The sequence below is a fragment of the Zootermopsis nevadensis genome, unplaced genomic scaffold, assembly GCF_977971745.1.
Source record: "Zootermopsis nevadensis isolate Lab colony 2312 unplaced genomic scaffold, Znev_1.0 Znev_ptg000012l, whole genome shotgun sequence".
Lineage (NCBI taxonomy): Eukaryota > Metazoa > Arthropoda > Insecta > Blattodea > Termopsidae > Zootermopsis > Zootermopsis nevadensis.
This window is the reverse complement of record NW_028259144.1, coordinates 15,131,361-15,147,480: the sequence shown is the minus strand read 5'-3', so window position 1 is coordinate 15,147,480 and position 16,120 is coordinate 15,131,361. Positions and strand designations below refer to the sequence as shown.

At 36.4% G+C, this 16,120-nt stretch overlaps 1 protein-coding gene and 1 long non-coding RNA gene across 3 annotated transcripts in view; one reads left to right on the top strand and one right to left on the bottom strand.

The window, feature by feature from the left end:
* rictor (rapamycin-insensitive companion of Tor) overlaps positions 1 to 15,550 on the top strand; it is a 37,363-nt gene extending 21,813 nt beyond the window's left edge. Inside the window, exons 18-29 of one of the 2 annotated variants that reach the window (XM_022057266.2) lie at positions 1,313 to 1,556; positions 2,212 to 2,550; positions 3,072 to 3,240; positions 5,538 to 5,713; positions 6,624 to 6,876; positions 7,885 to 8,003; positions 9,118 to 9,312; positions 9,492 to 9,677; positions 11,273 to 11,413; positions 11,812 to 11,944; positions 12,711 to 12,849; positions 13,514 to 15,550. In XM_022057266.2, coding sequence (XP_021912958.2) covers positions 1,313 to 1,556; positions 2,212 to 2,550; positions 3,072 to 3,240; positions 5,538 to 5,713; positions 6,624 to 6,876; positions 7,885 to 8,003; positions 9,118 to 9,312; positions 9,492 to 9,677; positions 11,273 to 11,413; positions 11,812 to 11,944; positions 12,711 to 12,849; positions 13,514 to 15,292 — 3,873 coding nt within the window. In that variant the 3' untranslated portion in view covers positions 15,293 to 15,550. Of the gene's footprint in view, positions 1 to 1,312; positions 1,557 to 2,211; positions 2,551 to 3,071; positions 3,241 to 5,468; positions 5,714 to 6,623; positions 6,877 to 7,884; positions 8,004 to 9,117; positions 9,313 to 9,491; positions 9,678 to 11,272; positions 11,414 to 11,811; positions 11,945 to 12,710; positions 12,850 to 13,513 lie in introns of both variants that reach the window. The other variant, XM_022057264.2, reaches the window with a different exon arrangement.
* LOC110826544 (uncharacterized) lies at positions 7,596 to 9,199 on the bottom strand. The gene is made up of 3 exons (XR_002542080.2): positions 9,064 to 9,199; positions 8,581 to 8,871; positions 7,596 to 8,020 (listed from the first exon to the last, which is right to left on the bottom strand). It is a non-coding gene; the product is annotated as an uncharacterized LOC110826544 (long non-coding RNA).
* Positions 15,551 to 16,120: the final 570 nt, after the last annotated feature.

Here is a 16,120-nt window from a genome sequence, read left to right as displayed (position 1 = left end):
TGAATTATATTCAAATAATAAATGTGTATTTCCATTGATCCTTTAACAGTTGTAACTATTCAGCAATCACAAGGCAGTATAGTTAATCTTTCATAAATGAAACGAATATTTGCTTTGGCTAGAAAGTTATGCACCTTTTAAATTTTCTTTAAAACAACTTACAGCATATTGCTATCTCAGTGTAATGTTTGGTTAGCTGTCTACCATGGTGTTTGCTTAGCAGAGTGCATCAAAAACTACATGCAATCATAGAGAGATATTGGGACAGGTGTGGAGAAGTATAGTAAATATTTGCTATTTGTTATTATAAAAGTTAATATACATGCTGGTCAACTTGGGATGTGAATACAGGACAGCAGATGGTTAAATGGGCATGCAGGGAATGGGTATTATTATTTTCATTTCATAACTTTTTAAGCACTGATATACCCTCCAGGTATTTTTTAAGTATTGAAATTAGTTAAGCTACTACTGTATGGTTTGTTAGTGCCTCAATTTTTGTCTGGTAAAAGGGTTTATTACTACTTCAACTTGCATTCTTTAAACAAGTGTGAAAATTGAAACATTTGGACCAAAATGGAAATTAGTGTATTGTGTGTTGACCCAGCAAACACATTAGACAGACTAGACACGTGGTAATTTATTATGGTTGGTCCTGATGCAGATTGAATTCAGCGAGCTTAGAATGTGGTCCATTGGTGGACTTTGATGTATTTAGACAATGCATAAACTGATAAATGTTTAACACAGCTGTAACTTCCTGCCTCCTGGTAGAAACTGCTTTAACACAGGGAAGTTGATTTTATTGCTTTTGTGAAAGAATACTTGGCTCAGGAATAAATTGTATTGCTTGGCAGTGAGTCTTATGCAATTACAACTAAGAGTCAGGAAGTGACAGTTGCATTCAACTTTATTGGTGAATTCACTGTATTTCATATTAGGAAATTACTTCTAATACCAAGCTATGACCTTCCTGCGTTTTTAACTGAAGTTTAGTATAATTTATAGAATGCATTTTTCAAAACATTTTATGTGTAAGTAATGCACAAGAACATTTAGATGTGCACATGTGCATATGTAGTCACTGTTAGTCTCTCTGTCTTTGGTGCCTTGTTTTGCTAATTTTTAAGAAATTATATAAAGAATTTAATTACTTATACAGATCAATGAATATCATTACAATTGCTGTTAAGACTCAAAAGTAATTATATTACAAGCTGTGACTACATAGTGTGACAACAATTTTGGGTTTAAACTTGTCACTTCTTGGCCTCTTCCTGAACTTATGGTATTTATTTCTTTTTTCTTCCAGTGTGTTCATAACAGACATTGTAGTTCAGAGCAGGAAATCTTGAAGCTGAAAGCAGCACTGTGGGGTTGCGGTCATGTCGCTACTTCTTCGTTAGGCATTTCTCTCCTTGCGGAACATGGGATTGTTCAGGCAGTGTTACATTTGGCTCAGAATTGCCCTGTCTACTCTGTACGGGGAACAGCTTTCTATGTGCTTGGACTCTTGGCAACAACGTTTGAGGGAGCAAATCTTCTGAACAAAGCAGGTTAGAATTATTCATATTCTATTCTGAGCTGCTTTAGGTGAGGAATGTTTGAATCTTGTCTGCATTTATAATTGACTATTCAATCTTTGCATATTTTTTCTAGTAATCTTCAGTATATGATTTATGTTGAGTTTATGAAGTCATGCTCTGGCATACATCAGTTACTTGCAAACAATGCTTTTATCTCTCTTCTACTGCCCTCCTCATTATATGTATTTTTCACTATAATTCATGATGAGAAATGCTTCAGTTGAGAGAGGGGACAAAGAACAACCGTTTCCCCTCTCAGCCTTAACACTTCAGTTTGATGCTTCCATACTTGCAGGAACTAAAATCATGATCATAACATTATTGTGGAAACAAAATGCAGATCCTAATTATCATAAACATGTTGCTTTATATGGCCTTTGTGACTGATATAATGTGACTAGTCACCAATAAATGTTGTTTGCAGTGTGGGTGACATTTATATTTTAATGTGTGAGTTTGTGTTATACTTTATTATTAATTCTTCCTGCAGTGATTATTGTCTTAACTATAACCATATAACCGCAAAATTTAAAATTTACATACAAGTTTGCATTGCCTTGTAAATTTATCTCCCAGATAACAAGGTATATACTGTACTCATATGTAGATAATTGATTTGTTTAAGGTTGGTTATGTGTACGCCATCATCGTCATGACCGTTGGCCCGTAATCACAAGTGATAACGAAGATGATGAGTCAGATGCAGAATTGATGCAACACTCAGGACTTTATAGTGATGGTGATAACATATCCTTCTCCAGCCAGGTTCCTTCAGGTTGGGAATCAAACTGCAGTACCCTTACACAGCAAGAGTCCTCTACTATAGATAGCAGTCAGGACTCAAATCCTGGTCGGTTCTACATCCCCGGTGATGATGATGATGTAGACAGCATAGAAAGTGGAGATGATGAAGGGTTTCATTTAGAAGAGACACGTAGCTCAACAAAATGGTTTGACTTACCAGGTTGGTTGAATGTTTCTTGCAAATTATATTACATATTGCACTTATCACTGTAAACCACATGCACTTATAAACTGAACCTGAGTATTAAACATAAAATAAATTAAATCTTATTTTGAAGCTGCATCATAGCTATTAAATTAATTTTTCTTGAAGTACTGTGACAATGCAGTCCAGGTTTGATTCGCAGACTGGCTTGCCTAAGATGTGATATCAATTCCAGATAAATTGGATGTTATTCTGTTGATATGAAAGGTAAGTGTGAATAGGAATCTCTGTAATTTATGCAACACTGTATTATTATAGTGAGTCAGCTTCCCAATCACATAATTCCCTGATGATGGAGACAGAGACAGTATCTGAAACATTGAACTTCTCTTTCAAGTTGACATGGGTCACCCTAGAGGATTTTATCACTGTTAGTTGCTACAAAAGCTTCAAGTCATATAGGAACAAATACTACATATTACAGGAGTCAGGTGCCACATCTTGTTTAATTATTTTATATGTCTTTATGCTTTCAGGAAGTAATTGTGATGATACCATCCAGCAGCAGCATAAGTCTCGGACCCTACCTCATCCAAGGCATCATAGTTTCCCAGCAGCACCATTCCGACACCGGCATTTTCGTAGTCTTAGTGAATGTAAAGAGACGCATGTTCAAGCTGGAGATTGGGCACTTGGGCCTTCAGGGTAAAATATTTATACTTTTCTTATTATGATGTTTTGTGTAGACATTATCCATTGCCTGTTATTTAAAACTATACAGTATAAAAATTAATGTGTCAAAGTCAAAAATTCTAAAATTTAATAGATTTCAGAGACTGGTTTCATCTCCCTCACTAAGTAAGAAGATTCCTACTAAAGCTAATCTTTATCAATGTTTTTAGCTCTATTGGACAGACTTCACACTTAGGGTACATGCTTACCTGAATATGAAGCAGAACCAGTCTCCAAAATATAGCATATTTTAGAATTTTTAATTTTTCAGTTTTAGTATTGACATAATTTTAAATAACAGACAGTGGGTCGTGTCTGAACAAAATACAGTCAAACCTCGGTTCACGAACTTAATTCGTTCCTGAAGGTCGTTTGTAAACCGAAATGTTTGTAAACCGAAAATATTTTCCCTATAGGAATTAATGTAAAATGGATTAATCCGTTCCTGGACCCCAGATGATTGCTTATTTAAAATTTTACAACAGTACTTTGTGCACAAGTTCTTAACACAAAATCATTGGAAACCATTAAATCTATCACAAAAAAGATAAACACAACACTAAGCAGATCAAATATAGACGAAAACTTAATTTAGTTTTACCGTACCTGTATGGAGGAGAGTTGATGGCGTAAGTGGAAGGTGGTGAGGAAGTGAAATGTTACTGTTTGGAAGGGGATTCTTTTTCTTTTTTCTGTCTCTTGGCACCACTCGATTCTGCATCAGACTCACTGGATCTCTTGTCTCACTAAAAAGTTGTCCAGTGTGATTTGTTTTTGTCTACGTTTTAAAATGTTTCTAAAGTGACACATAGCATTATCATTGAAAATGTTTATGCTGCGGCTTGCTACTGCTTTATCGGGGTGATATCGTTCCACGAAACTTTGCACCTCACCCCATTTTGCACAAATTTCACGGATCAAAGAAGTAGCAAGATCAGAGACACGAACACCATTTTCATGTTTGGCTATGATTTCTTTCTTAACATCTGTCATGATATTGGTATTTTTCATTTCCACTTTGCTGCTATCATTGTCTTTCTTTGGCCCCATGCTGGATCATTCTTCTACGAATACTGCCGACACTGATACTCCCAGTTTATCGCTCCACGATGTTGACGGCTTGCGTGTTCGTAACTCGAGACACAGTACGTAATCCGAGACGCTTTGTATTCGGAAAATTTGTTCGTAAACTGAATTGTTTGTGATCCGGGGCGTTCGTGAACTGAAGTTTGACTGTATAATACTGATACACCATTGTCAAAAATCTTTAGAATTATATTTGTTTGTTTCATTGGTGTGTTCAACTAAATATAATCAGTTATCCAACTTTGTTTTTCCATGATTCATAAACAGTGAGTAAACTCAAGTTTTGTCATTTCCTGTTCTTGCTTTTATGTCAACATGCCATGTGTAATTGAAAAAAGGTACAGAATTATAGAGAGACTCATGGTCATAATTTTTTGTTTTTTAAAACATTCTTTTTTTTCTGTTCACCATATTTCAGTATGTCAAACAAGATTTAAAAGGTGTACTCTTCGGAGTACAATGAAATTTAAAGGTATTCTTCACTCCACATCATAGGCTATGTCATCAACAGGGTGCCAAAGGAAAAAGTAACAAATGCAACACTGATACCAAAGGCAGCAGTGCTCTGCAATGTTATTTATAATGTTTATTATTCAGTTAGGATATAGGTATAAGATGCTCCATGAAGACGGTGCCAAACTTCGGGTGGTTATACATTGATTTATTTTAGGTGAAAAATGTATTTTTGTATTTGTCAGAGTCTCAACCATTACGTACTCATCAATTGTGATAGATGGAAAGGGAGAAAGCTGAAAGAAACACATAGATTAGGTTTTCTTTGAAATTATCTTAATTTAAGAAATTAATTAGATACATAAGAATGGTATTCTGCTTGTGTTTAACATAAACTGTGATACAATCTTCATACTTACTTGGCTTTCTGTTTAAAATTATCTTCTGCACTGGCTGTACACTAGTATGCTTATTTAAACCAGTATAAATTGCTTTCAGATGCTTTCTTAGTTTTGTATGAGAGCAGCACTATTTTGCACTGTAGACGTTCATGTCATATCTGTGATTTCTGGAAAACAGGATTCCCTTGTGTGCAGACCGTTTCATGGGGCATTCTATATATTAACATATGCATAAAATTAACTCTGCTTTCTTGTTTGTAGAACTATAAAAGACTCTTCAAGAGGTGAACAGGAAAACAAGGGCCACTCTAATAGCTGTACTGATTCCAGTGGTGTTAGTTTGTGTGACTCAGGGCTTGCACACACCGGGAAGCTTGGAGGAATTCATGAGCAGACCCTGAGCCCAATTCCAAGTTCAACTTCTCTCAACACTCTTAAATCAGGAGCTATTACTGAGCAGTCTAAGGGAAGTCAAGTTACATACAAGAAATTTTCACCCACCCATGGTAAGCAAATTGCACGATTTACACCAATTGTTGAAACATTCAAACGTATTTCAGAGCTGCATAACTTCTGTGATGCTCGTTGAACTTTGTCTTCTATGATATTTAATATATAATTCTGGATTTTACTTTTTCAGTCCTGCAAAATATGTGGATCAGAGATATGAACTTTCTATTTTAAATCAGTTCTAAAGTGTATTGCCATCTGGACTATGTCCAGTGTCTGGTATTCTAGAAACACACATTTTTGAAAAGTGGATTTATTTTTGCCCTCAGGTCTAAGGAAGGGGGCACTTATTATCTCCCATTGACAGAATCTGGTCTCAGGTGCTTACACACTTGTAGTAGTTCTTACTTAGGTTGTGTGCATGTGTTAGAGCTTCTGTTACAGGAGAAATAGCAGTCAATTTGTAAATGAATACCAGAATATTCAAAGGAAATCAAAGTTTGAAAATTGGGAATGGCATCTTAGTGTATAGCTTGGAAATCCAGATCTGAATTTCTGTAAGACTGAAAATTTTATTTTTCCTTTTTTGAGTACTTGCATGAATTCACTTCCAAATTATAATTTGGAATTCACTTCTAAGTTGTAACTTGCAGATCTTAATTTACCCTCTCCTTTCCACATTCCATTAGCTTTCTAGTACAGAGTAAATTATTAGCATAGTGAAGATGAAGTATGTGCCATTTTCATGTGTGTAGTATTCACATTTTTGTGTGAAGGGAAATGCATTGTGTTCTTACTTTCTATCCAGGAGTTGAACCTATGTTATGATTTATAAAACCTCTACAATATAGTATATTGTCACCTGAATTTGATTGAGAAGCCAGGAAATGACGCTAGTATTAATTTTTTGTAGGGGGATTTTAATTAAAATTAAATCTTACCCGCCTTTCAAATTGTGTATTGCAGGTAGTGTAAATTCAGGTCTCATTTCTCCTGATACATCAAGCTCTTGTCTAAGCCAGCAGGATGTACTTGGCTATGCAACATTACGCTCTTTGCATCAGTATCGTCGACCTTTGTATTCTGACACTGTCTCTCTGGCTGCCATGGAATTACTTATGTTTGATGAACACAGACATATCACATCTTCTAGTCGCTCAGCATCTGTTAGCCGAGCTTTAAAAGTGCGCAGTCTGGACAGACAGTATGTACATCCAGGGTGAGTAATAACCATGTGATGAAAAATATTATGTTGTAACAGTGGATGAATACTTTTTGAGGGGGGGGCATGGAAATAACTCACTTGGAAGAACAGGAAGGAAATGAGTGAACAGCATTTGGATGGATTGACCTGGCTCATGGTTTTCTCTGCTGGTAGGCTTTGGTTCTGGTGTTTTTAAGTTTTCTGTCTTTTCTACCCTAGTGCATTTTATTATTTCAACAGTTGAATTTAAGCAGCTAGTTTTCTAGTATGAGCCGGGATAGCTCAGTCAGTATAGTGACTAGCTATGGGCTCAATGACTGGGGTTCGATCCCCGACGGAAGTAGAGGATTTTTCCTCTAGTCTCGTGTGTCCAGACTGGCTCTGGGGTCCACCCAGTCTCCTGCCCAATGGGTACGGGGGTCCTTTCCAGGGATGCTGACCACTCACCCCAAGTGCCTGCATAGGCATGTAGTGGGATGTCAAAAATAAAAGTTTTTTCTAGTGACTTTACCATCCACTGAAGAATAATAAACATACTTTTCCTACCTTTTAACACACATGAAAGTGTTCTCCAGGTTTTGATGGAAGTTGAAAGACTGCAGCTGGGTGGGTTGCAACGTTTGCTTACTCTTTTGCTGATATTGTAGAATGCAGTAAGCTAAATTGGTGCCTCCCACAGTATAGTGTATGGTATTTGGTCTTACCTGGTTTTAATACATCATTCTAGCTCTGTGTCAAACTGTTTGATATCTTTTATTTTCTGCAACGGTGATAATGATGTATTCTCATAATTTTTGGATACCACCTCATAATTATCTGGCATTGAAGGATTGTGATATTAATTTAATACATAATAGTGAGGTTTGAACCATATTTCTTCATATGTGTATCTGATTGATTATCTGATGGTGCACTTGAGTATGATTCTGTCAGACCAGAGATGATTTTGCTGTTCTTCAGTCAAGCCAGGTTTGTTACAGTGATGTTTGTGAGATAAATTAAAATGTTTTAATTCTATTCTAGCATGTGTGAGTTTGAAGCAAGCCTTCCTCCACAGCTGCTAAGTGGAGCAAGTTCCGTTTCTCTGGCTGCTCGAACATACATTGGCAGTAGATCCAACCTTGTGGCAGCCAGACACTCAGGTGAGCCAGTTTTGTACCTGGAGGGCATTAATTACTTGACTAAAGTGTAGCACTTTTTTTGCAGCTGTGTGTAATGGGCTCTTTAGAACATGGTAATTAATCTCTGGATTCTGTAAAGTATGAGTCTATTGACTAGGTGTGTGATGTATTAGCTTCTCAAAAAGGGCTTTGCTCCATGGAGTTTGTTTACAGGTGTTGTCTAACAATGCAACTCTCTTCTAATTAACACATTACTGTATTTATGTGGATATAAACTGCTCATTTTTCCCCCAAATTTGTAGCCGATAAATTGAGAGTGTGACTTATCAGAATTATTTTAATGGCAAGATAATCTGTCTGTATCATGGTTGATTATGAAGGGTTGCATAATGATTTTCAACACAGTGAAACACTGCAAAATATTTTAGTGATAGTAAAAATATGTAAACAGTTCTTTCACAGAAGAATGGGAGAATAAATATCCTCCAGGACTTTTATTTCTTGCCCATGTCAGCTGCATTTATTTATTTATAGTTTATTTAACGATGTTTTTTCAGTAGCTTAGACTATATAACATCGATTCTCAGCTGTATTTTACCTGTGTGTTATCCCCAAGAAGATGAAGTGCCACAAGGATCTATTTTAAGTATGAGCCTCTTTGCATTTGCCACCAGTGGAATGGCAAACAGTAGACCAATCTGTCTCAGTATTATGGTTGATGCGCCATTTCTACAGTTCCCAGAGCATTGAGGTCGTTGAATACTGGCTACAGCTCGCTATAAATCATTTGTTATGCTGGGTTGTTGAGAATGGATTTTTCTTTGCGGTCAAGACCCAATGCATACACTTTACAGGCCTGCAGGATTGATATCCTCACCTTAGCATATTTCTGAACAATAGTATTCTATTATTTGTTCTGTCGTTTCTTGGTGTTGGAACTACTTTGCAGAAGTAGTATAAGATAACTTGTGATGTGATGGGAGGAACAGTTGATATGGTGCTAAAAATTTTTTTTTATGAGGAATAAGGCATGTAATGTGAAAAGTAGGCCTAATGTTAATGTGTACTCTGCTATACATACTTTATAAGCTTTCAGTTTTGCATTTGTTACATGTACCACCACTTTCTGTTTAAGGACTTGTAACTGAAAGCAGTTCCACACAGCAGTGTTACATGGGGATCTGTCTGCCTCGAGAACTGGCATCATTGTATCCAAGAGATGATCCAGCAACAAGATCTGCAGAGGAAAAAGGGAGAGATTATCAGAGAGGTAGCTCAGAGAGACAAAGATCCACATCACTTGGAGAAATGGAGGATTTGCAGGAAGCAGGTTTGGTTTGAAGTTACAAAAAAATTAAAATTTAAAATCTGAATTTTTGCTATGGAAATTAAAATTGAAATTTAATTTTGTTTTCATACTTGCAAATGCAAGTTTGACCTGCTTTATTGGGTTTGGTAGTTCTGCTCCAGAGCTGTAGTAAGTTCAGTTAATATGTAGTCATTTTGCAGGGGAAGAAGATATTGATACCAGCTTCAGCTCAGATTCTGAAGACTTTGAAAGCCAAATGAAGACTAATCACAGTGCTGCTGCTGCTGCTGCTTCAGATTACCGCCACAGTTCTGCTAACTGCTTGGCATGCTGCCGATTAAGGGACAGAAAAATTTCAGCTAGCTCATACCACCGTTACAGAACCGGTAATTCTTTAATTAACTATTATGGGCACAATAGGTCCATCACACAGAAGAATAAAATGTTTGGATGGAACAGGTCTGTAAAATGTATAGCATACTCTGATGTTAAATTTTCTTGGCTGTGAACAGAAGCATTCATAATTTATGTAACCTACAGTCTTTGAAAAGGTATCAAGTACTTATAGGATGTTTGAGAAAGAAGTCTGGGATTCCAGTTGTAAATATTTATTACACTAACACAGAATTTTGCATGTGATGAAAACTGCTAGGGAAACTCATTAAGTTTTAGTGTCATTCAGTCAGTTTGATGTGAGCAATGTTCACTTCAGGCATTGTAACAATATTCCAGCATATCTGGAAGTACAGCAGTGACAGCTATTGTAGTCCACTGTTACAAGTTGGCAACACACTGCACTTTTTTCCTGTAGACAGTGTATTTTATGAAGCTCCAGAAGAAAAAATACATGGGTGTTGTGTAAGGATTCTGTGGAAGTCACGAGATCGGCCCTGCCCTGCCGATCCATCAACCAGGAAATTGTACATGAAGAACAGTATCACTGTTGTACTTCTGCTGGATATGTTGGCTCGGGTGTGGACTGAAATGTAATATTTTTATATCTGTGGGGCACTCAGTGGTGTTCACATTGAATTGCACTGAATGACACTAGAATTTGACGAGTTTCCCAGTAGTTTCCATGACATGCAACATTCTGTATTGATGCAGTAAATAAATATTTATAACTGAAACTTTGGAGTTCTTTCTCAGACATCCTGCATTAATGTTATGCTTCTGTCACTAAGCTGCCAATAGTATTATAACTTCCGTGGAAGAAAATACTATTTAAACTTCATCAAGTAGAACGTTTTTGCTGATTTATAAGATTTGAGATTTTCATGACATTGAAAATGTGTAGTGTGGTATTCTGGTTTATGATACTGTGAGAATGAAACCAATATATTCCTCCAAAATGTTGGTAACCACCTACAAATTGTACCATGAAATTTCATTATATCATGCTGTAGTAAGGTTCTGCCATACCAAAACATAAATTTTATGTAAAATGTTTACAGATCATTGTTTTTATTTTTATATTTCTTTAAGCCTTTGGCTGTGCATTACATCTTCACTGCATTCCTGAAAGAAAGTAATTTTAAGATTAGGTTGTTATGATAGTTGGGTCACTATGTGTGTGTGTATATATATATATATATAATAATAACAATAAACCACAAATAAATAAATAAATAAACAGTAACAATTAAGCCATGTTGCCAATGTCATTTTACAAGATAAGGGAGATTGATAAGACCCTTTTTGAAAAGGTAACAAAGTATCAGTTATGGCACTTTAGAAGTTGTATTTTTTACACAGTTGCAGAAAATAAAGAAAGGGCTTGTTACATTGAAAATAGTTATTACAACTGAAAAATATTTTTTGGGCCATACTTTTCCAACAGACTTACTATAATATTTATCAATTCCAACTTCTTAACAAGGTAGAGGGGAGAGAGAGAGAGAGCGAGAGAGAAATATTCTGTGTTCAGAGATGCAGAAAGTAGGACATCTGTTTTAGCAAAAATGGTTGCTGTTCTTTACAGACACGGAAAGCAGTTATGGTGGTGGGGAATCCCCAGTACTATTGCCAAGGCGACGCAAGTCTAATAGTGCTAGCAGCTGTTTGCTGGGACTTACTCCAGGTGGCAGTGTGGAAAGTGGGAATAGTACTAGTCTGGATATTGGTATGTTGTTATGGTTTTGCTTGCATTATTTATAGAACTTATGGCTTAAATTTAGAAGCTATGATTTCATGATGCATACTTTTACAGCCAGTGTCTGTTATGTGGTCTTTGTTTTAGACTTCAACTGTGCTGATCAGAGGTAATCTGAAGGCAACCTGTAAATACCTGTTTGCAGGCATTTCTGGACATTCTTCCTGAAGCTTGTTTTCATCAAATCAAGTTTCAGGAACTCTGTCTCTGAACTAATATATGCAATATGAACGTGTTTGTATGAGATTTTGTATGATGTGAAATTATAATTTCTCTTGTAACATACTTGCTTCCATTCTTTCATGTTTTGTGTCACTTGCATAAAGACGGATACAACATTTTAGTATAATTATTTCTTTCTGTATCAGGTCCTTGCCATCAGCGTGTGTCTGAAGAAGTGGGAACACCGAGTAAAGCTTTAATCCGTCGTGAGATTTTGAAGCATGTGATGCGTATGAGTAATCCTGTATGGATTAAAGTGTCTAAGCAAGTACTTCTTCAGTAAGTGTTAACCCTGTGGTGGCATCTGTCAGTGATTATTACCAACCATTATCTAAAGGTCTTTGAAATCCAACATGTTGTTTTAAATGCCATAATAATAGACAGTTTGTGAAAAATGGTTGTTGGTACATAGTTTTGTTTATATTGATACCTCACTGAATGACATACAAATGCGTGTTGCATTCAGTTGTAATGTTACGGTATTGTCGGAGGAAAGACTATTCTGTTGAGGAAAGTGACTTATTGAGGTGCCTAGTAAATTAAGTAGAATTTGAGGTTCTTATGGGGGGGGAAAAAAGATAGCAGTCTTCTGGGTTGTAGTGTCATCTACTCTGGTAGAAGTTCACCAACATTTTAGAGGTCCTTGCTGCCTCCATCTTTGAGGCAATCCTTTTCACTCTTATGATTTAGTCAGCAGCGACGTCTGAAACAATGGTGAACCACCAGACTACACAGTGCAACAACCCAGAACATGAATACCACACTATAAAAGAAACATTATATGTCTCTTAAATAAACTGGTAAGATTGAAATAAATTTAGAAAATCAGTTTTGTCCTTGTTCTTGTCATGTATGTAAGATGCAAAAGAAGTTCATGATGTTAGAAGATGTGTTGAGAAATTCTTTGATAATGTGGCAGGATTAAAATACTTTGGAATGCCAGGTGTGAAAGAAAGACATGACCATTCTGAAATGAAGAGATTAATTAACTAATTTTAAATTCTTGTTGTATTCTGTACTGTACTGCTTTTCTGTTTTGTGTTAGACTGAAGCAGCAGTATCCAGCAGTGTTTCAAGATGTGTGCCTTTATTCTGAGGTTTCCCATCGAATAGGCTCAGCGACTTACAGACTTTCAGCAAGGAGATTTCTTCAAGAACTGTTTCTGGATCTGCAGTTTGATGCTGTGAGTAATGGATTCGAAACACAGACTCCAGACACTTTAAGTTCATTCTGATTTTTCTCATATCATGTGTTCTCATAATGTAGTTATTGCCATCAGTATATGAAAGTAAACATTCACATTTATTCTTGGGTGTTTTCACCTATCAGTTGACATCAAAAATTAAGTAAATCACTTGAAAAGCAAGTGATAACTTTTTGGTGGTTCCTGACACAGACTTCCAAATAAAGTGAATAGTGCATCATCTTATTTACTTGAATCTAGGACAATGTTTACCTTAAAAGTATCTTATATAAAGGTTCGTTCTTTGTGAGTACTACAGTAGGACTATTTTCATCAAAGTACTGTGCGTATGGTAGTTTAATTGTATAGGGTAATAATACTTTGTTTTCAGGCATGATGCTTCAAGGTATCAGTTTTGCGCTCCCCCTCTGCAAAGTTTCCATATGGTAAATGGGACCTGTGCTACATTATAATGATAAAGGTTGTCCCTGTAATTTAGATCATAATATAGAGGCTTCACTATGATTGGTTTAATGAAAAATGATTATTTAAATGTTCCAGCAATTAGAGAGTTTTATTAGGATGCATGTTGTTTGCAGCCCATTGGTATTGTGCATTGTGAGTTGTCATGTACAAAGGTGTTTGTGATTCTTATATTTTACAGCTGTATGAGGAACCAGCAGCCATCTTGCAGATCCAACAATCTGTAGCAGAGGGCACTAATGCTGCTGCAGCAGCAGCTTCTCCACAAAGTACCGGCCATAGTTCCACCACATCATCATCACCAAACATGACAAATGTGTCCACCAATCAGGATATTGTAGATGGGCTTTTATTACATAACTTACCACATCCACATGGCAGTGTGATAAATGTGGAACAGTCTCTGAGTCCTACTGGGAACCTATCAGAGGTCACCTCTGGTAAAATTCCGTGTCAGGAGTGTCTCATTACTAATGAAGAGAAACCATCTGTATCAGAAAATACAACCTCTAAATTTGGTTTGAACACAAGGACTGTCTCCTTGGATATAGTTCCTCCCTGCAAAGTTTTGGTGCTACAAGGTGTGTATGCAGTTAGGTCTCCCCCATTAGAAGTTGTAAAAGAAGAATCTGTAGCAACAGTTTCACATTTAGACTCATTGTCCAAAACAGATACCTCTGAGAGTGACCTTGTTCCAGATAATTGTCCTGTAGGAAGCTCATCAGAACAGTTGTATGGTGTTTTCAACCCCGTAATTGTTAGTGCTAGAAATGAAATTTTGATCTCGGCAGCACAAGATGCCAATAGTAATTGTAACAATTCATTATCATTTAGGCCTGCCTCTCAGCTAACTGCTGATGTTATGAATCAAAGTTTGTCTGACTCCACAGAAGATACTAAGCCACATACACTTGATTACAGTGTTAAGGATATTCCATCTCCTGCAATATTGTCTGAACAAAGACCGCAAGTTTACCCTAAAGAATCTGTTGTTTTCTCATTTATGATAGGAGAAGAAGAGAAAGAAGCAGCAGTAGGACGTTGTGTCACTTTACTAGATAGTGAAAAAGTTGGCAGCTGTGATTTACTAGTCACTGAGAGTAAATGTCAGGAATTAGTTAACCTTAATTTGCCAACTCAGAACGTGTTCACAGTTTCTCAGGTAACAAGTGGCAGTGGAGTGAATGTAATCTCATCAGTGAGCAGTCCTCTACTTTCAAGTGCAGTGTCTGGTTCAGTGATTAAGAACAGCGTGCAGAAGGTACCAGAAACCCAAAATAAACATATAGGTCAATCAGCCACACATGTTGAAAGAATTGTGAATTGCCTGTCTCAGACAGCATCATATCCAAATACTCTGAGCATGACAAACAGCAGACTAAAGAATAAATCAGTATTAACGGACAGTTCTGACCTTTTGCTGGCAAATAGGCCAAAGCCAGAAACATACAGCAAGGCTACAGAGAGTAGTCCATGTGTGAAAGCAGTTGTGGTGCACGAAGTTAGTTTGCCAGAGCTGTCTGTTCCATGTCAGACACAAGCATCAATGCCTTCTCAGGGTCAATCAGCATCTGCCAGTGATGAGGTTATACAAGTCAATAAAAATAGTCACATGGGTGGCTTGTCTTTGCTCAGTAGCGGTGCTAAAGGATCCCAGAATAAGCAGACATTATGTAAAAGTTTGAATGAAGACCCAGCTGCTAGTTTCAAAAAGTTTCCAGAGGAGAAATCTTCCATTATTGCAGTTCCTACCAAAGCTGTTGTGATTGGTACTAGGCAAAGAAAGTTGGCTACTACCTGTCCTCCAAACATATCATCACTCACTAAAACTGTTGGTAAGACAGTTCCTTCTAATGCAGATAGCAAGAAGACACAATACAGTGAAAGTTCATGCACATCTGGTAGTTCCAATTTCATAAAAGGAGAAACTGTTAAAATGAAATCAAAGCTAAAAAAATGATTGTCACATATGTTAAGGTATTAAGTGTATTAATTGCAAGCAAGGTATTTAATTTTATGTCAAATGCCTGAAATGTAAATATATTCAGTGTTTATTTTATATAATGTGATGTGACTGCTGATTGTGTTGGTCATATAGGTTGTGAAGTTCCTTTTCTTCCCACTCACCTGAACTACCAAACAGCGCATTCATCTGATCATCTGTCACGCATTATCTTTGAACCAATATTAAATGGATCAACCATAATAATAGTTGCAATTATTTCTGTTTTTATTAAGTTTTCCTTTCCATTAATAGCTCAATGAAGAATCTTGTTGGTTGTCTTGTGATGCCAGTGTTGGACCTTCAGGTTCTATAATATGTAATTAATTTAACTGTTACTTAATTCTAATTTAATCCTGATTTAAATTTAACAAACTGCAATGAATTTATCCTTCAGCCTAGGTCAATACCTAATTCACTCTGCTAAAACAACCACATATGTAGTGGTAACCCACATTGAATGCATACTTTCTCATGTGTATGATAGCTACCAATGAATGAGATGGTTACTTTCAGCAATGGTAAAGGCAAGAAGCTCCTCTTACATGTTTACATAAGGATTAACTAAAATGGAATGAATATCACCCATGCTGTTCAAATTACTCAGAAAAGAAAGCACAGGGAGGGGAGGTAATAATCTGTAATTCCTGAAGTGTCTTATATTAGAAATGGATGACATAGGTGAAAAAATATAAGCAGCCCATTATGAAGTAAGTTTTTATAAATTATCTATAATAGTTTATGGTAACTGAAGTAACTTATGAGGACTGCTACAAACAAAAGATG